The sequence below is a fragment of the Sycon ciliatum genome, chromosome 9 (genome assembly GCF_964019385.1).
Source record: "Sycon ciliatum chromosome 9, ocSycCili1.1, whole genome shotgun sequence".
Classification (NCBI taxonomy): domain Eukaryota; kingdom Metazoa; phylum Porifera; class Calcarea; order Leucosolenida; family Sycettidae; genus Sycon; species Sycon ciliatum.
Window position 1 is genome coordinate 12,653,395 of NC_088651.1, and position 23,851 is coordinate 12,677,245.

Below are 23,851 nucleotides of genomic sequence, written 5' to 3' on the forward strand. Positions count from 1 at the left end.
TGAGATGTGGCAACAACTATTGAGATGGAAGCTTGGCGAAACTTTTGACTCGTCGAGTCGTGGCCGCCGGTCGGATTTCTCTGGTCACGACTGTGCAATGTTCAATTCTTCATGGTGCTATCGATAGTAAATTTGACAACAGTGGAATCCTGATCCTCATAGTACTTGAAGCACATGTACTGGGATAATGACATAAACTATCCAGGGTGATAGCCAGGGTGATAGCCAGGGTGATAGCCAGGGTGATAGCCAGGGTGATAGCCAGACTAAAGGAAATAGAAGATCATTCGTTCAATACTGCGACAGAGCTTTCGGCCATACTCCACGTTACTGTCATGTACATCCTCTACTGATGAGCTCAAACCAAAAGGAGCAAAACAGCAGTGTACAATATACATGTATATGTACGTTAAATTTATCCGTCCACGGAAATGTGCTTGCAGCGCTGGTGCCTTTATGCTGTGTGCATTGGTTCGGCGGAAAGGCGCGTTCGAAATGTCTCTCTTTGACTTTTTGAGGAGTTTCGCTTTTCTGAAGAGGTGGCTTTTTTGGCCTCTTCAGAAAAACAAAACTCCACAACCTCATGCGATGGGAGAGGTGGATTAGTTCCGAAGAGTTTGGAATAGCTGCGTCGAGATGGTCGATCTGATCGGACGTCATTATCGCCATGGCAATTCCACTGAAAAACTCTAAAATGATACAAACTGTTCTAGTATTGGGACACTTCAACTAATCTCTTTAAAAAAAGTGTTTGAACAATTGATGAAGACAATGCGAACGCCCTTCTTAAGAGTGCATGATGGTGACTAGGCCTTGACGGATTATGCTAGCATATTTTTTCGCATAATTCCTACCAAAATCGAATAATCGCATAAGTCGAGGCAAATTGCATTCGAATCGCATAAAATTGGAATAATCCGCCTGTTCGCATCAAATTCCATACAGTTGTACATGTTCTACAAGACAGTAGATGCACCAGGAGGTCGTAGGTTTACGACTCCCTTGATAACATGTCCAGTCCACTACAATCAGTGACGGTCGTAGCTAGGTCGGACGGTGCGTTGACCCCGTTGAACTTCTGCTACTACAGTACAACGCCCTCTACAAAAAAATTCCCCTGCTATTTTGCACAGAACCATCATATACATAATACATTAGCAGCATATGTGAGCATATGCGGCATAATATGATAACTTTTAGCATAAAAATAGCATAATTCTGCAATTTTTTCAGCAATGCGAAAAGCATAATTTCACGAAAATATTAGCATAATCCGTCAAGGCCTAATGGTGACGGGTGAAGGGTGTAGTAATGAAAAGATCATCGGACCCAAATTTCAAGTTATGATATTTACAATGTACCGCCATTTTATGCCGCCATTTTTCAGCCGCTCTGAACCTACCCAGAGCTACATTGTACGTCTCGTTACGGCCTGAATGCTATTTCAGACAGATGGAACATGCTTCCACCTGGATGTCGTCAAGCTAAGCCCCTTTCTGCATTTGTCACAAGCACCAAGTCATTCCTAGGGTTCCCAGTAAAAAGGCAACGCCTGTTGGGAGTTCCCTAGTAAAATAATAAATTCTACTACTTCTACTACTACCTTTTGGCCTAGGCCTTGACAGATTATGCTAATATTTTCGTGAAATTATGCTTTTCGCATTGCTGAAAAATTGCAGAATTATGCTATTTTTATGCTAAAAGTTATCATATTATGCCGCATTATGCTCACATATGCTGCTAATGTACAGGTATAATGGTTCTGTGCAAAATAACAGGGGAATTTTTTTGTAGAGGGCGTTGTACTGTAGTAGCAAAAGTTCAACGGGGTCAACGCACCGTCCGACCTACATTGTACACTTAGCTACGACCGTCACTGATTGTAGTGGATCCATGGACTGGACATGTTCTCAAGGGAGTCGTAAACCTACGACTTCCTGGTGCATCTACTTGTACCGTACTGGCAATATATGTTGCCGCAGTGAGGCCATGAAGCGTTACATTGGATCATGTTTGCCGCACGCAAGGCGTTACATGCAAAGTCGCACAGGAGCCGTTACACAGGTTTCTATATTGCCGCAGTCCTTTTTTTGCTATTGCCGCATCACTTTTTTGCTATTGCCGCATCATTTTTTTGCTTTTGCCGCATTATTTTTTCTTTAAAAAAAAAGATCGCCGCACCCCGCCGGACGCGCGTTACGAACTCGACGAAAATTTGTCGCACTAGCCTGGTCACGCGTTACGCCGCACCCCCCTGCGTTACGCGTTACGCGGCAACATATATTGCCAGTACGGTACTTGTACTTGCAGAACATGTACAACTGTATGGAATTTGATGCGAACAGGCGGATTATTCCTATTTTATGCGATTCGTATGCAATTTGCCTCGAATTATGTGATTATTCGATTTTGGTAGGAATTATGCAAAAAATTATGCTAGCATAATCTGTCAAGGCCTATTTTGGCCGCTACTTGAGTTTTCCGGGCCGGCCCAGATAAAGAGCAGCCGCGGCGGGCTTGCTGATGACAATGACGATGGGTGACGAGGTGGAAACCTGGACTGAATGCCCGTCATGGCTGTGTTGTGTAAGTATAGACGGGAAGTGTTGGTGTCCGAAGCAAGCCAATACCACCACGCCACTGTGACGTCAGTCCCGGGCATCCAAGATTGCCTCATTGACATCGCCCCCCTTGGACATCATCACATGTCACCTGCTGAAATCCCACACGTCCACGGTTTTCAAGTGCTTTTTCATCTACAGCGCACTCGCGATAACACGTGACCAACACCATGCACACTGTACTACAGGACAGTAGTTGATCTACTGAGTAATAGTGTAAAGTTGTAAACGCAGGGAAAGGGCTGCACTACAAGCAGGAAGTACTTTCTTGTCCTTGACTTTTAGTTTAGTTCCGTTCCCTACACTCCGCAGAACATGAGCATGCTTGCTGCTGAGCTGACCACTGCCTAGGCTATGGATCGCCAAGTAAAGTGGAGCCCGTCAGTCACTCAACGCGAAAAGCGAATCATAGAATCTACGGATTCTGAGTCCGACCTGAAGCGGTAATATTAGTAACAGTGTAGTTGCAGGATGGTGATCTGATCAAGCACTGGACACATCTAGTGCTAAGACTGACAGCTTGCCTACCAGTGTACCTAGTACCTGGTGTCTGTGCATGGACGTGATACGCTAGACTGTAGACGGTGGCATGCCTTTGTTTTTAGCCAAGCGCCTCGGAGAGTTTTGTTTCTCCTGAGGCTGAGGCTGATTATTTCCTGTTTCGGACACAAACTGCAGGAAAAAAGCTGAAAGCGGCAGTAGCCGGATAGCATTATTTCGCAGCGTCAGAAAGATCCGAAACTGGCGAGCGTTTGACTGTGAGGCCATCTGGAGAGTGTTGGGACCAGGACGCAACGCCTCAGTTACACGCGCCGCCGAGTACAGCACAGTTTCAATACTCAATCTTGTTCAGCCTGTCCGAATTACAAAGGTAAACGATAGTACTACCGGTGGTGTTAGTGCGTACTTGTAGAACTAAACTAATTACTTACTTGTTTGTAGAAGTTTGATCCCTATGGCTGTTTGCCCATGCATTCTAGGGGTGGAGGTGTGAACACGACTTAGCCCTCTGCGGCCATCCGACTCCGTGAGACACGCCTGGTGTGACGCGTGCGGCCCGCAGCACACATAGCAAGCAAAGACAAGTATTTCATTAGTTTGTAACAAACACACCACGTGGCCACGCCGGGCCCGGATACTGAGTAGATCTGCGTAGAAATCAGCAAAGAACGTTACGTCCCAGCGTGCCGGAGTGCGCAAGTCATCGAGCTCGATTATCCATCAGCCCCAGCCTGCCCAGGACATCGTCATCTCCGACTTGTGTCCACGAAATGCTGTAGCGTGAGCGACGTGCATGGAGAAACGGAGGAGCCAGAACCTTTAGTCCTGATGACCAGACGATACATCGCGGAAATAGCCCACATAGCCTGGCATCGGTGATGTTCCGTTGAGAATAGCGGACGTATCCAGTTCAGTTTTCGTTGTCTTTGTTCCAATCAGTTCGTCTGCAGTCATGGAGTATTGTGGCGAATTGCTGTTGCTACTCCTGCTCGCAACGTCGTTCATAGTTCCCGTTATGATGAGCAATAATTGTCAAGTGGATGCCGACGGAGTACCAAGTAAGTTGAGCATAACAACACAAAAAAACTACAATAATAATTATTATCATCTCTGCACTCAGTGTATGTGTGTGGTGTGTGTGTGTGTGGGGGGGGGGGGGGGGGGGGGGTGGATGGGTGTAGGTGTGCATGTGTGAGTGTACTATAGAGCTTTTTCAAGGTTGAACCAATGGTCACTTTTTGGGGTCAGGTGCGAGAAATCTTTGAACTGATGGTGAACTGGCGAAGTCCAGTTCATGTTTACTTTGTACTAGAATGGATGCATGGAGGTGGAAGAAGCAGTAGAATGGATGCATGGAGGTGGAAGACGCAGTAGAATGGTGCTCCACTTGATGTCCGACACTCGTGTTGAGTCAGAGCAGTTGCCAGGAAGCCCTTCATTGGTTTGCGCGAAAAAGAAGAAGCTTCAGAAGAGCTCCAAGCGATGGTGGAGATGAACCTGTCACATTTCCTATACTTTTCAATGCGTTTTGACATGCGACCTGTTCACCAAAATCTCGGGGTGATCGCCCGGGCGGTAGCGGGAAAGGCATCCTCGAAAAAGCTCTATAGTATGTGTGTGTGTGTGTGTGTGTGTGTGTGTGTGTGTGTGTGCGTGTGTGTGTGTGTGTGTGTGTGTGTCTGTTGACTGGTGTAATCCCTGCACAAGTTGCTATGTCTAACATAGCTGTTCGCTATCATCGCTTCCGCGATGGGCAGGTCTGAGGTCTGAGGTGTGCGTGTGTGTGTGTGTGTGTGTGTGTGTGTGTGTGTGTGTGTGTGTGTGTGCGTGCGTGCGTGTGTAATATTTTGTAATACTTGTTTGCTTACAGTTCTAAAGTATGTTGTGACAAGACATAGCTTGCACACTAAGGTTGCGTTTACAGGAAAAGTTTCAACCTGGGTTGAAAGTCTGTCCGATAGACAACATAGGTGGGTGTTTATATGGAGACAGTTGGCCCGGATCAAATACTGATATCTCACCAAAAGTCCACTTCTAGAGTCCTGTATGGTCACGTGAATACTTTCGCGAGAAATTTGCCCGGCGCGAGATATGCACAAAAGTACAGTCGTACGATTTCTCGATTTCAACGCTCCCCCAAGAGGAGAGTTGAAATCAACCCGGGGCGAAATTTCAAACCGGGTCAAGCGCAATGCGTCATGTAAACGCGCCAGTCAATATGTGCTCATTTGCAGGTGGAAACTACACTCTAAGCCGTAATGTCACGTAGTGAAACCGGGCGTATTCCTGTAGAAGCCGATGTGAGGGCTAGGCTTCTATTTACATCAGTCTTTCTATTCAAACCGGGTATTTCTATGTCAACACTAAAACCAGGCTTGTGTGCCGACAGTGTATCTTGGAAATCAGGCTTGTAGGCTTCAACAGGCTTCAATGATTATGAAATGGGCTTTAGTGCAGGACACTACGCTATAATGATAGTTCAGACTTAGTTACCATGGCGCCCGTCCAGTATTAAACATTGTCTGCAACATGAGCGGCACAGAGATCTATGGACGGAGGCTGGGACAGCACTGCCCGCTAATTAAGTAACGCATTTTCCGGAGTATAAGCCACACTGGAGTATAAGCCGCACCCCCCCCCCCCCCCCTCCCCGCCCCCCCCCCCCCCAATATTATTGCCGTGAAATACAGACATGTAGAGAGGAAAAGGACATATGGATACGAGTTAAGAGTTACATTTATTTATGGCTCAACATCCGAGTTTCAAAATACAGACATCTCCCCCATATATCACCGTCATTAATATTTGATCATTGGAGTACAAGCCGCACCCCCCCCCCCTTTTTGGGGGTGAAATTTGAGTGCCCAAAGTGCGGCTTGTAATCCGGAGAATACGGGATTGCATTTTCTTAACGATGTCATAGTGTTGGGAATGATTTCATAGTGATGAGAATGATGTCATAGTGATGGGAATGATTTCATAGTGATGAGAAAGATGTCATAGTGATGAGAATGATGTCATAGTGATGGGAAAGATGTCATAGTGAAGAGAATAATGTCATAGTGATGGGAATGATTTCATAGTGATGAGAAAGATGTCATAGTGATGAGAATGATGTACTAGTGATGGGAATGATTTCATAGTGATGAGAAAGATGTCATAGTGATGAGAATGATGTCATAGTGATGAGAATGATGTCATAGTGATGAGAATGATGTCATAGTGATGAGCCAGCCGAACCACTTATGGACACGACGTATACAGTGTGAGTCAGCGGTTGCGCTTGAGCTAATGCATTGCTGTGCTGCAACCTTGCCAAAGCATCTCAAGTGCTGACGCAATCGCATAGCCTCGTACCGCTCTTTGCCCCAGGTGCACCGTGAATCAATAAAACACACTGATTTGGGCTCCGAATTTCGAAGCTTTTTCAGCGGAGCCACCCCTTCGCAAACAGTAAAGTGTGCCTCGGATGACTGACTGGCCGTACATATGTATCCAGGGGCGTAGCTCGCATGGGGCACGTGCACCCCCCCCCCCCCCCTAAAAATTTCGATCTAGGTTCAGCATGCACCAGCCATCCCACACCTACATTGAATGCGGCTGTGCACCCCCCCCCCCCCAACCCCGTAAAGGGGGACCAGCTACGTACGCCCCTGGTACTACACCCTGATTTACCTTCCGACACCCCTGTGTGTGTGTGTGTGTGTGTTGTGTTTGCTGTGCAGCCAACTCCGCTATGTGCGCGGACGGTCACACCTACGTCTACTATAACGAAGCGGGGTGCGACTTTGAAGGCGCTGTGGCGTTTTGCAAGTACAGGAATGCCACTCTGCCTCTTCCGCTGAATCAAACCATTGACTCGTGTATCCGGGAGCTTGATTCCAGAAACAACAGACGCCTGTGGCTGGGTTTCATGCGTAGTAGTTCGGGGCAGAACTGGAGTGCCGTGCTACCGAACATTACGGGCGTATCTGATAACCTCAGGGGGGCTGACAAGAAATTGTGCGTTCGTATCCACACCAATTACTTTGAATGGAAGGAGGAAGAGTGCAACAATGAGGACAACGTGAACGCTGTGGTCTGCGTCACAAGTAAGCTGCAGAGATTCTCATTTCTTCTCTTGCGCCTTTTTCAGGTGCGCGTCGATGTGCCCAAACCAGCCTCATCTGAACCCGTTCTGTTTGTTTGTTTGTTGGTTTTTTTGATCCATTTTAGTTCGTTGCCTCAGCAGTACATATGTACAACCTCGAACAGGAAACCAAATGACTAAGGGTCATCAGAAACCGTCGATCAGACTGCAGGCTTTTCCCTGGGATGTCTGACGAACGCTAGGAGGGTGTTGTGTTTGACGCCGCGAGACCGAAAACGGTGCGGAGCGCAATCGCATCAGAGTGGATACGACAAGTCGTTGAGGAGGAGGGGACAGGGTCAGGCAGAGTAGGGCTTGCGCACTTAAATGGTGCAGTGCCTTAGTAAGATGTATGGAGCCTGTTCTGGGACTTGTACATACCCTGCCCCAAATGATCAATAATGCCCCGTTTTGGTGCAGGGCATTATACCAGTCCCAGAGCCGGCTCGATACATACTACTTGCCTTTCTAGTTTGCAGCACTGGCATAGTGGGGACTATTCACCATGCTAAATAACGAGAGCATAGTACTACAGTACAACCTCTGCTTCTCGAACCCTGTCACAAGCAGAATCCTGTATTGACAAATTTCCATGCACCAAAGTGCCGTGGACCGAATGTCCATCCCTGGCTCAAGCGGAATCCTGTCGTACCAGGACAGTTTCCGTTGCAGCCAGGGCGTCCTGCTAAGGCAGGTTTTTCTGTCGATCAGACCCACTACAAAGCGGTTAATGAGCGAACATTCTAATCTCCTTACCCGTGCGAACGCTATAGTATACATTTTCTAAAGCATCCTGTAACAAGTTCCCAGGCAGGCATAGTGGGTTGGTCAAATACCATGATTGAGATACGAGAGGTACCTGGGTCAAGTCCTGCCAGTGAGCGGTTTTTCCAGCCATGCTGCTACCCACAGTCAACTTGGAACTTGTGGCCAGGCTCACGAGGTACATGGATGCGGCTAATGGGGTTTCTCGGCACTTGCGCCAGTGGTTATGAGACGTATCCACTCACGCCCACCGTTAGGCGCTGCATCTACCGCTAGGATTTACCGGCTGTTAGCGGCTGTCGTGAGTTCCCTTTGGGAATGGACACGACAATTTACTTATCCTGTAACAAGTTGTAGGCTATGAGTCATAGGCTTATGACCCTAATGGGACACCTATAGGTTAAGGGAATATTCACGAAAGAAAAAGAAAAACAAAGAAAAAGTCGGGGTGGAGAAAGCAATATAATTAGAGCATTTAGAGTACAATTGATGAAGACATGGCCACACAACATAACGACGGTGTAGAATATTATTGAACTCGGATGGTGAGATTTTTATTATTATTACAAGCATTCTAAAATCTAGATTTTCGCATTCAAAAAAGAAATAGGGAAGTATAGTTCAAGTTGCCCGCATCATCGGATATGTTGAAGAAAACATCAAGCAAAGACATTACATCAGCGGCTCACCACTTTCATCAAAATAATAAATACACCATCCATAGCCAGTTAGTTGTAGAACATCAGTACCGTCGGTCAGTGTCGTGCAATGGTACCGCATGAGCTGATTGTTTAGTAACTGGTGGTGGTAGTGGACATTATAGCGTTACTTGTAGCTCCTTGGTCTTTCTCTTTCTATAAATTAAACCTTGGCTCTCCATCTGAGTCCATCCATACCCTCCCCTTTCTCTTGTGTTATTTCAGAATAAATATTTCTTCTTTTTATTAGCTATTCTTAGCGTATGTGTGTCCGTAGTAGTAGTAGTAGTATTCTTTTATTTTCCATCGGAAGCCTCAACAGTGTCCGTGTGGGGTATGTTTGTGTGTGTGTGTGTGTGTGTGTGTGTGTGTGTGTGTGTATGTGTGTGTGTGTGTGTGTGTGTGTATATGTGTGCACACGTGTGTGCACATGTGTGTGGCGTGGGTGTGCACCCGCACACATACGTCGACGCATCATTACATACACCGCCTTTGCAGTACAATGGCATTTCCAGTGTGACAAATCGAACTATTTTAGTTGTGAACTGCGTACGATTATGCTTCGGCTTGCCGCAATAATAAGTTGCTAATGTGCATGGTAGCAAGTCCAACCTGCTCGATCCTGTACTGTAAGCCGCCAGATGTTTGTGGCGTTCGAATTCCGGCCTCCCAGGGCTAAAATCACATTTCGGTCGCAGTAAAATGTCGGCCTGTGTACACTGTTACGCTGGACCTTGCGAAACAAAATTCCGGCCAAGAACGCCCGGTCCGAAAATAGCCAAAAATCTACACATGTATATGTGCCAAATGTGAGTTGTAACAATGAGATAAATAGAAAAAATGATGCCAACAAAGTACCATGTAATAATCTCGAATTGTAAAAATGTATGAAATGTGATTCGTAAACGTTTTTCTGTCGATGGTCATCAGTGAACCTACAACGTTGACTTAGGGGCCGTCGCAAAGGTTTTCTGTCGTCCGTGAACGTACATCGTTCATTTTGTATTCGCACCCCTCCCCTCCCCTCCCTCTGAAACGAACACAGCTTGTTATGCTGGACGACAAAAATCGCATGCATGTACATGTCATATGTACAGTGTCGGTCAACTTGCGATTTTGGCTCGCACCCCTCCCCCCCCCCCCCCCCACCCCAGCGAATTATGTTCTTTTCAAGGACGACGAAAAATCTTTTGCGACAACCCCTTACAGTATGCCGAACACCTTGACTTCACACACCTGGTGTCTAGTCTGTGCGCATTCTGTCGCTGTGTTTCTGTACACCTGCCTTGCTCAGGTCCGCCGCCAGTCATGTGTAACGTGAGTAGCTTTGCCAATGGCGTGGTTGTGCAGCAGAGTGACGGTACGTACAAGGTGTCCTGCACCAGCCCCGGATACAGCCTGACGTCGGGCAATTCCACGGTGACCTGCGGCGACAACGGAGTGTGGCAGGCAACCGGATCATGCGTAGGTATGTGGTACGGCGCTCCCCGGCAGGGCCCGGCCTGTCCTGGGTCAGAGGGGACGGGATTAGAGGGGGTTGGGGTCGGGACGGCGGGTGGTATCCTCCCTGAGTACGGGAACGGGCGGATTCACCGCATTTGTATGTAGATTGTCTAGGCACGTTGGCGTTGGTTGCCGTGAGCTACTATAAATTCCAGGACTGGTATGAGTCATGCTTTTCATCAGACAAAAAACTCACCCACCTACAGGTCCGTATAACAGAGATACAGGTGAAAAGCACTCCTCACCATGGCAACAGTTATACTGATTACTATGGAGACCCGTGGAGGAGGGGTGGAATTCGACTGCCTTAGACTAGGACTGCATTAGAACTCTTTGTTCTATCTTCGTGTCCGTTTGCGAAGCCTGGTCGGTCCTTCACGTCTGTTATTGTGTGTTTGTTTGTGCCAGTTCTCTGTTGCTTTTTTGTCTGTTTACGACATCTGTTTGTAATTTATACTACGTCAATGTTGGCTTGTTCAAATTGTTTCGTTTGTTCTGTGGCTTCTATCTGTTCTGCATGCTCTGTCATTTCTGTCTGTTTGGTCTGGTTTTTTTGCATGCACTGTGACATACAGTTGACTGTGGCAGCATTCCAGCCATCCCTAATGGAATTCTCTTGGAGGTGAGTGTTGTAACTTGTTCGTGACCCAGCCGATACCCGATTCACTTCTACAAAACACCAATGGTTGTGATAATACAGATTTCCTTTGACCATTTAAAATAGAAGAATTTGGAGCTCAAAGGTCCGTTGTGAAGTGAATGCCAAAACTAAGGCGTGAGAGGGCTATTTAGGCACATCAGCAACTTGGTGCAACATGTGGCAATGTCATCCTACAGCGCGTGCGAAGAACAGAGGTCTGTATGTACGCTAAAAGCAAGCTGGCAGTTTTAGAGCTGCGGTGCAAAAATTATTCGGATGTGGACACAAGAGCGCATGCGCTACTTTCAGTCTTACAAAAGAGAAACAAAGGCAGCATAAAAAATTATATTCGAAGCAAAGCATTTTCTACGAGGACAAAAATGCAGAGAACATCATATAAACGTGGAGCAGTAGTATTGTTATGAGACTGGAGAAGTATAATTATTATGAGACCGGAGAAGCATGTTGATCTAATAAACGGCCGTTAAAACCGGAGTAACTAAAGGTATGCTTGTTTTTTGTGACTTTCCTTATTTATTATTATAAAATGCTCATGCTTGTAAAGACAACAGACAGACAGGCAGTTCCCGGCAGACGTGTGGGCTACACGGTTATGCTGTCCTGTAACCCAGGCTACCAGCTAGCAACTCCTGCTGATGGTAGCATCACGTGCGGAGCGGACGGGAACTGGTCGCTCTCTTCGTCGACACCTTGCATCACAAACCCAGGTAGGCTAGAAATTGGAGCTGTCCTAAGAAATCCATGTATGCATATCGCAGCTAACAAATGGAGAGGCTGCGCACAACGAAAATTCGTCAGATCCTGACCGTCCGGGTTCGAGTAACGAAACCTGCTACGAAGAGCAGATCTGCAAAAATATTTTTCATCACGTGGAGTACTAAAATACAGTTATTTTACAACTCCCTGTCTTGACTCTTCGCACCCGCGTCGACCTACTACGAAAAGGTTCACACGTTGTGCGCAACCTCAACGGTTTACATACATTCGTTGGCTTGTCTCATTAAACATTTCCGTTATGGTCTAACGAATTTTCGCTGTGCGCAGCCTCTTGAATGTAATTTACAAGATGGGGATATCGGAGCGAAAATTTGGGTTCCAGCTGGTTCAGAGTGGATCGTTCTGAGGCCCAAGACTGTAGAGAGGAGCAGTGTACTGCAAGATCAGATTATTATAACGTCAGTTAAAGTTAACGATCTCCGGGGTTTTGTGGGTTAGCGAGGTGAAATTCTAACGAATTCGTCTAAAAACCGGCAAATGTCTGTACCTGTACATATCGTTTTGTACATAACGACGTCAGATGTTACCGGTAGCGAATTTTTTAATTTGTTAAATTCGTTAAATCGTTAGAATTAAAATGTTTCGTTAACATTGCTGGTCGTACAGTATAGGGCTGGTTCTACGAGTGCTTGCACACGGCACAGTGGACGGTGTAAACAGCTTCACAGATACAGTTAAATCTGGTTTAAGCGACCGCCCTACGGTGCAAGGAAAAGCGGTCGTTAAAGTCAGGTGGTCTTTAGAACCAGGTCTCACAGTGTCTGTGTAGAACTGTCCGTGCATGGAAAAACGGTCGTTAAGAGCAGGTGGTCGCTAAAACGAGAGGTCGCTTACACCAGGTTTTTACTGTACTGCACTAAAGCAGCGATTTTCAACAGCACTTCTTCCTTCATAACGAAATACACCTGGACATAAAAAAAATAATCATTTGTTCATTACGGTCTAGTCTGTGTCATGTTTTCCTTCTAAACTTGATAAATTTCTACCTTGTCACGACTTTCGTATCTCAGTACATTTACGCTATAAGTAGAGACATTTTTCATTCTACTTCAGCCACTCCCTGTATGATCCATGCAGAAAAAGGGAACTTAAATTCTGTACCTCGTGTGAAGTGTGTTCTGGACTGGATGCGTTTATTTTTTATTTTTTACAATGACCACTTAAATCTGATGCCTGATCATGCGGTGGTGGCGTCCCACGGAAGTAGAAAGGTGGCTCTTGACGTGCCCTGTACGCGAACCCGTGCATTTTTTTAAAATTCTTGAATAATATCGGAGAACAGGTTGCGTCAATCTCTTCTTGTTTCTGCAGCAACCCCTTCCCCGTGCACTGGACCGCTGCCAGATGTAGTTAATGGTGTTGTCATGCCGCTGAATGACATGGATAACCAGACACTGGTGGTGCAATGCAGCGACGGTTATCGGATAAACAGCAGCATCGTCAACACAATGGGCAGCAGCAGCAACAGCAGCAGCAGCAGCAGTAGCAGCAGCAGCAGTGGTAGCAGCAGTAGTAGCAGCAGTAGCAGTAGCAGCAACAGCAGCAGCAGCAGCAGCAGCAGTAGTAGCAGCAGTAGTAGCAGCAGTAGCAGTAGCAGCAACAGCAGCTATGGTGGCGTAATTACCTGTGGGCCCAACCAGCAATGGCAGCTACCGTCGCCGCCTGTAACCTGTGAAGGTAAACTAAACATTCTGGAGAAACAAAACCTTCTGTTGATGAGCCAGGCACGAACATGTAACAATAATACACCCATACCTCGATTATCCGGACCCCGAAGTTACAGGCACTTCGGTCTAAGTTACAGGCACTTCGGTCTACTGGGCACCCTTTGGGCGAGTTTGAGTGGAAATATTACTACTCCTTTGCGACTTTCTGCGGTAATAGTGACGTCGTAAAAATTGCCGTGTCGTCACTATGACCTTTCCGCATGAAAATGTATGTGATTCGGAGTAACGAACATTTCAAAGTTGCGGGCAGTACCCGTTCGCGGACCGCCCGGATAAACGCGGTATGAGTGCGCTGATGAAATGCATTTTCACATCCGGGTCAGGATCCGTGTTGAGAGGCTTGGGACTTGGCCCACGCTACAGTATTGTCTGGCGCCGAAGAACTGGGGGTCAGGGTTCTAGCCTAGCCCACTCTTATTTTTAGCGAGCACAGCAGTTTCGTTCTTATTCAATGGTACAGTCTTACATGTACATTTATGTAGAGTGATACGTCTGAGTGTACATTATAATGTACATCACGATTTCCGTTCTTATTTTCCAATAATCCAGCCTAGAACGTTCTTAAAAATTGGTGAAATTCTAGCCTGGCCGTTCTTTGGGGGTCCGTTCTTTTACAGTCCGTTCTTCAGCGGTCCGTTCTTCGGCGGTCCGTTCTTCGGCGCCCAACAGTATTGTATTCACTTGTGCCGGTCGGAGAATGATAAACAAATGAAAAATGAAAAGATACGTCGGACATAGTGCTATTTACACGTAGTAGAATATAAAGTCTGTTATTTAGTTATACGGATTTGGAGCTGGAGAAATCATACACCAGGATCAGGCCACATACACCAGGATCAGGCCACATACATCAGGATCAGGCCACATACACCAGGATCAGGCCACATACACCAGGATCAGGCCACATACATCAGGATCAGGCCACATACACCAGGATCAGGCCACATACACCAGGATCAGGCCACATACACCAGGATCAGGCCACATACACCAGGATCAGGCCACATACACCAGGATCAGGCCACATACATCAGCTGTTAGAATGTCCACTGTAGTTCAAGTCAGAGTTTGAATAGGGTCGTGAAACCTGGAAAAGTCTAAATAATTATGTCATTAAGGACCGACGCTGACTTCTTCCCGTCCTTAGCAACCAAATCTCAATAAAGTACATACATTTTGCCGGCCGTTCCAGATGGCTTCAATGAAATTGCCACAATGTTCCGTCATCTGGAAAGCTATCCTTGCCTAGCGCCACGTCTCATACGTGGTCTGTTTGTAGTCGAGAGCTTCCACAGCATTATAACGGGAGGAGCAAAGTGTACTTGGGCCACCTTGAATTAATTCGTTGTTTTTTTTGGGTCATTCTACTCATCCGTACCAGGGTCGGTCGGTCGGTCGGTTTTTTGGGTTTTTTTCGTAACTGCCATGTGCACACATTATACATGTATGTGACAATGTAGATTGTGCATTTCGAAAATCCAAGCTTTTGTCCATCAAGCCAGTCGATCAAATCTGACTGTAGACCATGGCAGACGATACAGCGTAGCCGTTGTCCATTGTCAGGTCCAGGTCCACTCCAGGACCGGATCTTGGCCTCGCTGGCAAACGAGCGAGCAGCTCTCACCAAAACGTCTGTCAGTGGGTGACAAGGTGGCGGAGCTGATGCTGTTTCAGGACATATTGCGGATCGGGGAAAATAGAAGACAACGTCGTCACCGACCGCTAGCGCTGCATTCTGTTATTTGGCTGTTTCCGAGGTCGACGTCTAGACTGCTGAAAATCGATGTACACTCGGACGTCTCTTATCCGGGCACCTTGGGACCGGGCACTGCCCGTATCTCAGATTTGCCCGTATCTCAGGATAACTCATCTACCATGTATCATATCATTTTTGAAGACGTTTATTTGGAATGTATTGCACATGTTCAGGATACAGAAGGAACCCATTCATAAAAATGTGTGCATTACATAGGTTGGCAGTGAAAAATAAGCACTTCCGAATACGGGAAAAGTTCAAAAACCCCAAATTCAAAGCATTTTTGCCATAGGAACTCAAGCTAAAGCCAGTAAAGGTGGCCGGTAGAGAGACGTGCCCGTATCTGAGGCGTCCGGATAAGAGGCGTTTGAGTGTACATGTATATGATTCTGTACACAGCCATGTGCTAGTGACAATAGTACATTTGTATGCAAATTTAAAAAAAATCTTTTGCGGTCGGGTGAAAAAAGACGGTCGGTCGGGTGACCCGAAACAACGATTTAATTCTGGGTGGCCTTGTGAGCCGCTGTTTCTCCAACACTAGCAATCCTACGCAAGATACTGATGAGTTCCTATGCTCCCGGTCCGAGTTTATCCCGCATTATTGTCTTGTGTTTTCTTACAGATGTGAATGAGTGTTCCAGCAATACGCATAACTGCACTCCAGCGCAGAACTGTACTAATCTACCAGGCTCTTTCCGCTGCGATGGGGGTAGGTCAACCACTTGTTTGTGCATGTGTGTGTGTGTGTGCAGGGTTCTAGCCAAGGGGATGTAGGGGGGGGGGGGGGGGTAGCAGCGCCCTCCTACTCTGTTTGTGCCCCCCCCCCCCCCTGTGAAAAAGTGCCCCTCCCTACTCATTTTCCAATTTTTTCGTGTTTTCCATGCAATCCAACGAGAGTGCAGTCAAATGTCACTACCACTATTAGATGGGTCATAAAGGCACATTTGTCTGGGAAGAAGTCGGGGATCCGCCCCATACGTTGCATTTAGCGTGGCAAGACAATATTGGAAAGTGGAAAATGGGATACGGGGTAACTGCTTCCCATGCCCACCCCCCACCCCCCCCCCCCCCCCTACTAGTTTGACCTGGCTAGAACCCTGGTGTGTGTGTGTGTGTGTGTGTGTGTGTGTGTGTGTGTGTGTGCGTGAGTGCGTGAGTGCGTGCGTGCGTGTGTGTATATGTGTATGTATGTGTGTGTGTGTGTGTGTGTGTGTGTGTGTGTGTGTGTGTGTGTGTGTGTGTGCGCGCGTACGTGTGTGTGTGTGTGTGTGTGTGTGTGTGTGTGTGTGTGTGTGTGTGTGTGTGTGTGTGTGTGTGTGTGTGTGTGTGCGTGCATGTGTGCGGGCGTGTGTGGGTGGGTTGGTTGGATTTTTCTTTTTTTTTGGGGGGGGGGGAGGTGGTTGGGTCGCTTGGCTCTCCGGCTCACTATCTGGGAGAAGTTGGCACTGGATCACTGAAATCTCAGCTTTGAAAGCAATCTTGAGGTTTAGGCTCTGGATATGCCTTCAGTTTTGTTAAGCACCCACCCTCAACTGGGGTAACAGCAGGTATTCTCGGATAGTGCAATAAGTCAATGGAAGCGGGGGGGGGGGGGGGGGGGGAGGGGGGGGGGTCTCACAGCTAGTTTTGAAAATTTTAAACCTGCAAGGTGAATTAAATGATTCACGGGGTATTCACGGGGTATCTGGGGCAAAGAGTGGCGGGTCCGGTCAAAACCGTAGTGATCGTAGTTTGTCCGACGCCAGGTCAACTACTAACAGTTATCTTCATGTGATCTTCATGTGATCATGCAAGATGAATGACAAAGGATGGATGCTTGTGTGTGTGTACTGTGTACGTGTGTGTGTGTACGTGCGTATGTGTGCGCGTGGACGTGCGTATGCGTATGTGTGTGTGTCCTCCATGCGTGCGTGCATGCACATAAACGCGTGGGTGTGCCTGCATGCGTGACTGCATTCACATCAATGCTGCTCAGTTGCCTGTCTTTATCGTGAGTTTGATAACGGATGCTGGCGCTACGCCACTGCGACATCACACTTGGCAGAGGCAGCATGCAGGAACGGCTATCAACCACAACCGAATAGCTTGTTTATATCTCAGTGCGACTTAACAACTTCGCTTCCGTCCCCTCCACCCAGTGATTACTGCACAATCGGTGAGAGTTCCCTTGGTCACCTTGTAAGCAGCTCCCATTTTTCTCTCCAAGCATCCCTTATAACACACGAAGAAACGAAGCCAGTTGTGAACCTGATGAAGCCTTTCGTACCATTGCTTCTCAAACCAGTACTGGATATGGCATTCTCTTTGTGCCCAGTACAAATATCATGGCCGAGTATCATGGCCGCGCAGAGTGGGTGCGAAAGGCAGGAGTTCGAACCGTTCAAGCATTAATTTTGTAATTTTTTTGCACAGTGGATGCACCCAGTGTGCTGAAAATGCACACGCCCACACACACCCTCTCTGTTTGTCTGTCAGGCACACAGCATGTACTGAAAAAACCGGGAATTTTGAGTGGTGTGATATTTTCGGTATTTCCCAAAATCAACAGTTCGGTAGCGCGAAAATTTCGGTAAACCAGTTTCCAGATCCAAAAACGGCATTTTGCGCACTGTGTGGCATGGCATTGTTGAGTTTTAGGTGGCATTTCATATTAGGTCAAAATTCCCTGTACCGAGGTTACGGAGAATGAATCTCTACCGAAATTTTCCAGTTTAGCAGTACGTCTGTGTATCACGTTCACTGTGCGTTTCTTTACTTTCCCATAGGACCGTGTGGCGAAGTCACTCCTTTGCTCAATGGCTATGCGCAGCTTATAAAGGAATGTCCTCCACCGCAGCGTGCACCCCAGGCCCAGGTACAGTGTCACCGTGGATACTCTCCCTCAGTGCCAACGATAGAATGTAACGGGACTCACTGGCAGACAGTATCGGATATCTGTAGGGGTAAGTAATTCATCCCCCTCCCCCCTGGTATCACACACACACACACACACACACACACACACACACACACACACACACACACACACGCACACACACACACACACACACACACACACACACACACACACACACACACACACGCTCACTCACTCTCTCTCTCTCTCTCTCTCTCCCTCTCCCCCACCCCTCTCTCTCTCTCTCTCTCTCTCTCTCTCTCTCTCTCTCTCTCTCTCTCTCTCTCTCTCTCCTCTTTCTCCCCACCCCCTCCCTGTCTCTCTCTCCTCTTTCTCCCCCCTCTCTCTCTCCTCTTTCTCCCCCCCCCCCCTCTCTCTCTCTCTCTCTCTCTCTCTCTCTCTCTCACACACACACACACACACACACACACACACACACACACACACACACACACACACACACACACACACACACACACACACACGCACACACGCACACACGCACACACAAACACACACACACACACACTCTCTCCCTTTTATTCTTCATCTGTCTCTCTCTCTCTCTGTCTCTTTCAATTTCCCTCTGTGTCTGTCTGTCTGTCTGTCTGTCGGTCCGTATATCCGTCCATCCATCCTTCTTTCCTTAATTAATTCTGGGTGGCCTTGTAAGCCGCTGTTTCTCCAACACTAACAATCATAGGCAATATATTGATGAGATCCTATGCTCCCAGTCCGAGTTTATCCCGCATTATTGTCTTGTGTTTTGTTACAGATGTGAATGAGTGTTCCAGCAATACGCATAACTGTACTCCAGCGCAGAACTGTACTAATCTACCAGGCTCTTTTCACTGCGATGGGGGTAGGTCAACCACTTGTTTGTGCATGTTTGTATGCATGTGTGTGTGTGTGCGTGTGTGTGTGTCCACGTGCACGCGCGATGGCCATTTCTTGGTACCGGTTGATGTACTGTCTATTGTTGCGGGTGTTTGTGTTTGTGGGATTACAGTTTTTGTAAATGAATTTTACAAGAAAGTGGCTGCTCCTAGATTTGGGGCGCGCTTCCTGTGGACTGCTGTCTGAAGCACACAGGAAGCGTGTTTAACTGCTCGCTTGACAACCTATCACTTCAGTACAAGCAAGAAAAGAGCTGAAAGGTTCTGCAAGCAAACAGGAGTAGTAGCAAGTCCAAAACTTGGTCAGCCAATCAGTAAGGCTGAAAGGAATATTCGAGATACTAAGTATGTACAGACCCGGAAAAGAATATCCTTTGTTTTTAAAAGTGAAATACGAATATTCGTACATGTGCAGAAAGACGCCTTTTTGATATCGAATAGGCTTACATGCATGTGGTGCAGAATATGAGTAGGCTTGCCTCCTTCCATGTGTTATCATCAGCAAGCCAAATGATAACAATGTCCTTTTCAAATGTCTCTCTTGTATATGGGTAACCACCAGTTGATGGTCTATGGTTATCATGGATACAACAAGGCGTCCATGGATATTGTATGGTTTGGAATATTCGGAATATTCTTCGTTTCAGGTGTAGTATTCCGAAAAAGAACATTCGTTCCCTTCATTGAACATTCGTTTCAGCTCTACCAATCTCCTCTATAATCCTGGTTCCGGGTGCACTGATGACTCGTGTAATCATACTCACATCCTGGGAGAGAGAGATTGCAGACAACACTTACATGCCCAAGAGGAGGAATCTGTGAACAGGTACTGATGGACTGATGGAGGGCCTGCCTGGGCTAGGCTAGCGGCTGGGCTTTAGTTTAGGCAGGTCACTTTCAAGAGCGTCCACTTGAGCCAGACAGGAAGCTGGCTTTCCTGCTGTTGCACACTTCAAACCATGTGACGCGGCACGCATTTCTCACCTCACCCCATTACTGGTCACAAACGAGTTACATACATGTACAATCATGTACATGATTGTGCATCACTTGAAAGCACGCCTTATCTAGTCTTGAATGATGTCAGTGCTCTGTTACCAGCTGCTCTGAAATGCTGGTGGTTGGGGGGGGGGGGGGGGGAGCATGTGTTCATATATGCTGGCATGGTGGCAGTGCCTATACTATACTAGTATACCTAGACTGTATCATGTGCTTGCACTGTTCTAGTGATTCTCGTACGTGTACACTCATATCTCGCCGTTAGTTTATCAGGACAGTTCGGGGACCGGAACTTTGAAATGTCCGTAACTCCGAACCACACGCATTTTGATAGGGAAAGGACATGGATATGGCATGTGACGTCACGATTTCCACAAAAGTGACAAAATCAGTAGTACATGTACATGTAGATTTACACAGAAACTCGCCCAAAGCTTGCCTGGTGGACCGAAGTGTGCGGATAACCAAGGGTTGAGTGTACATATAGAACAGAAAGGTTCCAGGCTGTCCAAGAGAGTGCTCAATACCAAGTGGTAGAGCTCGTTCAAACAATAGGAGGACAGAGAAAGTGTTTTTACTCCGAGTTTCACGCACTGAGCGATCATCAGAAAACAGTAATGAGAAATCTGGATCAGTATACTCTCTCTGTCCTCCTATTGTTTGAGTGTACATAATTATACATATGGGTGAAGCACGAGAGTGCTAAGGGAGGTCCTGTAGTAGAATTGTTACAGTCACCACGCTGTCCCTCATAGAACATCCATGGGCCCTTCACCTGCCTCCTGAGTAGTTCATAATCGTATTAGTGGCGCTTGGAACTAATTCAGCCATACACTGTATGAAGACATCCCTTACACTCCTGTGTCAGTGTATGAAGATATCCCTTACACTCCTGTATCAGGCTACTGCGGCTAGTTCACATCTTGTTTTCAGTGTTTCGTTTCAAAGTATTGTGGTGGGGTCTTGACAGGGAAAGGGAAGATTTCTGTTGAACTAACTTCAATTTCAAGCTTCAAAAAGGTGTACATAGTCACTGGCCTGAGTTACATGTTCATGATGCATGCATGGCTCAGTGTCTCATCCCGTTACTATTCACGCTACTGTGCCAGTATTGTACTCCTATGCAAAGGTTGTGCAATCATGTACAGTGTTGCTCAATGAAATCCGGTCGCCTGAGAGAATGCCACGCTGGGCTCTCAGTCGGTGCAGCCCCAGACCTGGCAACTCTGGGATATGTAGTGGTGCATGGTGCAGGAGTGGTGCATGGTGCAGGTAGGGTTTCGTTGTGCAGCAGCACTGCATGCACGATCCCCTGCGTCATCCGTCATCTTTCTCAATACATGTGTCAGATGAATGTCGTCTAGTGGCGCTGTATCAGACGGCCATTCAAGGTGGAAATAATGACCTACTTTAAATACAGGTAGTGAGTGATTCTGATAACAGCTCTCTATATTGGCTGGTGCCATTGAGCCGTGAATGAATGATAAGAAAAAAACACAGATCTGAATGAGGTTTTTCACCTTATTTTAAACTTTCCCCGGACTATTCATACTGTTGAAGGAGTTGAAAATGAGACAAACTTCACGGTCACCACCAGTACTCGAACCAGGGACCATTGCTTATGGCCGGTGGTTCTCTGCCACCACTGATTGCTGTGACTGCCTTGGATATACCGAAATATGAACAACCTGGCTCACTAGCACTAGTAGTATCACCAAGAGTACATAAACCGGTTTATGTACTCTTGGTATCATGAGTATCCATATTTAAAGTACATAAGGACTAGCACGGAGGGCAGTGCACCTTAGCCTGCGACTGCTGTGGAGTGCCCACTGCCAGTGTTGGGCAGAGTACAGTACAGTATGTATTACTGTACATGTACTCACAATATGCCCCTGCTATCCTTTGTGTACTTCACCTCCTGTGTTATAGTGTACCATTATACGCACTACTTCACTAGTTATTCAGTGTATTGGGGGAAATAACCCTAGTTTCGGAACCATACACAACCAGTTGCATTTCACCCTGGAATTCCTGGTTCTCGGAATGACGAAAGTGCTGAATGCCACTGATGTCAGTGATGATGGAGCATTCTTCGGCTAAGTACTTAGCCGAAGAATGCTCCATCATCAGGTACAGTGAAACATGTAACTAACGACCACCCGTTGGGGCCAGAGAAAGTGGTCTTTAGTGGCAGGTGGTCCTTAGTTAGAGGTTTGCACCGCACAACCATGATAATGAATGTGAGACCGTCCGTGCCTGGCGAAGTGGTCTTTAGTACTAGGCTGGTCGCTAGTCACGGGGTCTTTAGTACATGTACCAGGCAGGTCGCTAGTCACGGTGGTCTTTAGTTACAGGTTTTACTGTAGTACCAGGCAGGTCGCTAGTCACGGTGGTCTTTAGTTACAGGTTTTACTGTATAGATTATAGAGTCATCAGCTAGATTTGATGTCCTTCCTATTCAGGGCAGCACATGACTTTTACAGGACTCTCTGGCGTGATGGGCACACGCAGCAGAAACCCTTCATGTGCGTTTTCCGATCAGTGCCACTCATAAAATACTTACTGTCCTCGAAGAGTTACTACTTCTGGAATAGGTATTCTAAGCTAACATCCAACGATATATGCAAGTAGGCTTGAGATTCTTCACAGTGACTACTAATATCTACCTGAGGTCTTTGACAAGTTCAGCCCTGGCCAGAGCAATACTGAATACTGAGTACACTGTAATTCGATGTCATGAATACTAGCAATAGTAACGGCCCCGGGGCTACTTGTACTCAGCCTGCTTGGCCTTAGCACCACACACAACTAAAGAAGTAAGTACCGGTATTGCACGACACTTTGAGCGCTAGGGCGGCGTTTGGAGTGGAGAAGTGAAGTTTTTTTTCCTGAACGGATTTCTCTGTCCAAAAGTGTACTCTGTCGCAATAATTATGTAGTCGCAAAAGTGTATAATATTCGTCAAAGCAGTGATGCAGAGACCATAATTTCTGTCGAGCTTGGTATGGAAATCATTTGAGCACTTCATTGGTCTTATCTCAGTTGACTCGTTATCGCCTGACGGGCTGATCCACGCACTAACCCACGGCGCTATGGGTTTGGACGACAATAAGTGTAACAGTTACTGAGTGCCAGTTACTGTAGCCTTATTAGTACGTTTTGTGGAATTTAGCACCTTGTGGGGATGAAAGCACACCTTCGACAAATGGCAGATGTTTTCATTCGCACCCTTCCGATCTACTCTTTCGAAACAGAGGAGATAATTCAACAGGCAGAGTGCCAGTGGCAGCGCTGCGTTGTCGACACCTCGTAAGCAAAAGCAGTACTAGTATCTGATGAGTCTGTATCAGTTCGAAGGATTAGCAAGACGAAATTCGCGTTCGCGTTCGCAAACATTTTTCAGTTCGCGAACGGGATTGCGAACTTTCGCATTTTTCGTTCGGAAAAGTAGTCGGAATACGAATCGTGGATTCGTGTCAGGGCAGTCATATATTTACCACGCTGTACTGCCTACGTCGTGTCAACATCATGCATGTGCGAATTCTGTTTGCTAATCCTTCTCATAACGCGAATTCCGTCACTGAGTTCGACTTTCTTTGGAGAGCGAACGCGAACGCGAATTTCGTCTTGCTAATCCTCCGTAGTGTGACGGGCCTAGTGTTCGAATGGCGGCGAAAGGAGCTACTGGCCACTGCCGTCATGGGCTCCGACTTCACCATCGACGCTCACACGCTCGCGTCGAAATACATGTATCTGTCGCTTGGCGTTAAGACGTGTGACCTGTCGCCTAAACTCTGGTGTGACCTGTCGCCTCTCTCTCTGGTCCGAACTCGGATCGAGATACGTACATGTACGTACATGTACTATGTAGCTCATAAGCTCAAAGAGTTTTAAAAAGTGTCTTTTGCTTTTTGCT

At 46.9% G+C, this 23,851-nt stretch overlaps 1 protein-coding gene across 2 annotated transcripts in view; it reads left to right on the top strand.

Moving 5' to 3' along the window:
• The window catches only part of LOC135824496 (uncharacterized), an 88,204-nt gene that overhangs the window by 4,184 nt on the left and 60,169 nt on the right, over positions 1–23,851 (top strand). Inside the window, exons 1-11 of one of the 2 annotated variants that reach the window (XM_065337231.1) lie at positions 3,222–3,492; positions 3,602–4,180; positions 6,848–7,213; positions 10,009–10,182; positions 10,793–10,839; positions 11,423–11,585; positions 12,967–13,332; positions 15,764–15,850; positions 17,117–17,296; positions 17,907–18,083; positions 18,813–18,899. In XM_065337231.1, coding sequence (XP_065193303.1) covers positions 4,075–4,180; positions 6,848–7,213; positions 10,009–10,182; positions 10,793–10,839; positions 11,423–11,585; positions 12,967–13,332; positions 15,764–15,850; positions 17,117–17,296; positions 17,907–18,083; positions 18,813–18,899 — 1,753 coding nt within the window. In that variant the 5' untranslated portion in view covers positions 3,222–3,492; positions 3,602–4,074. Of the gene's footprint in view, positions 1–3,221; positions 3,493–3,601; positions 4,181–6,847; positions 7,214–10,008; positions 10,183–10,792; positions 10,840–11,422; positions 11,586–12,966; positions 13,333–15,763; positions 15,851–17,116; positions 17,297–17,906; positions 18,084–18,812; positions 18,900–23,851 lie in introns of those variants that run through there. The other variant, XM_065337230.1, reaches the window with a different exon arrangement.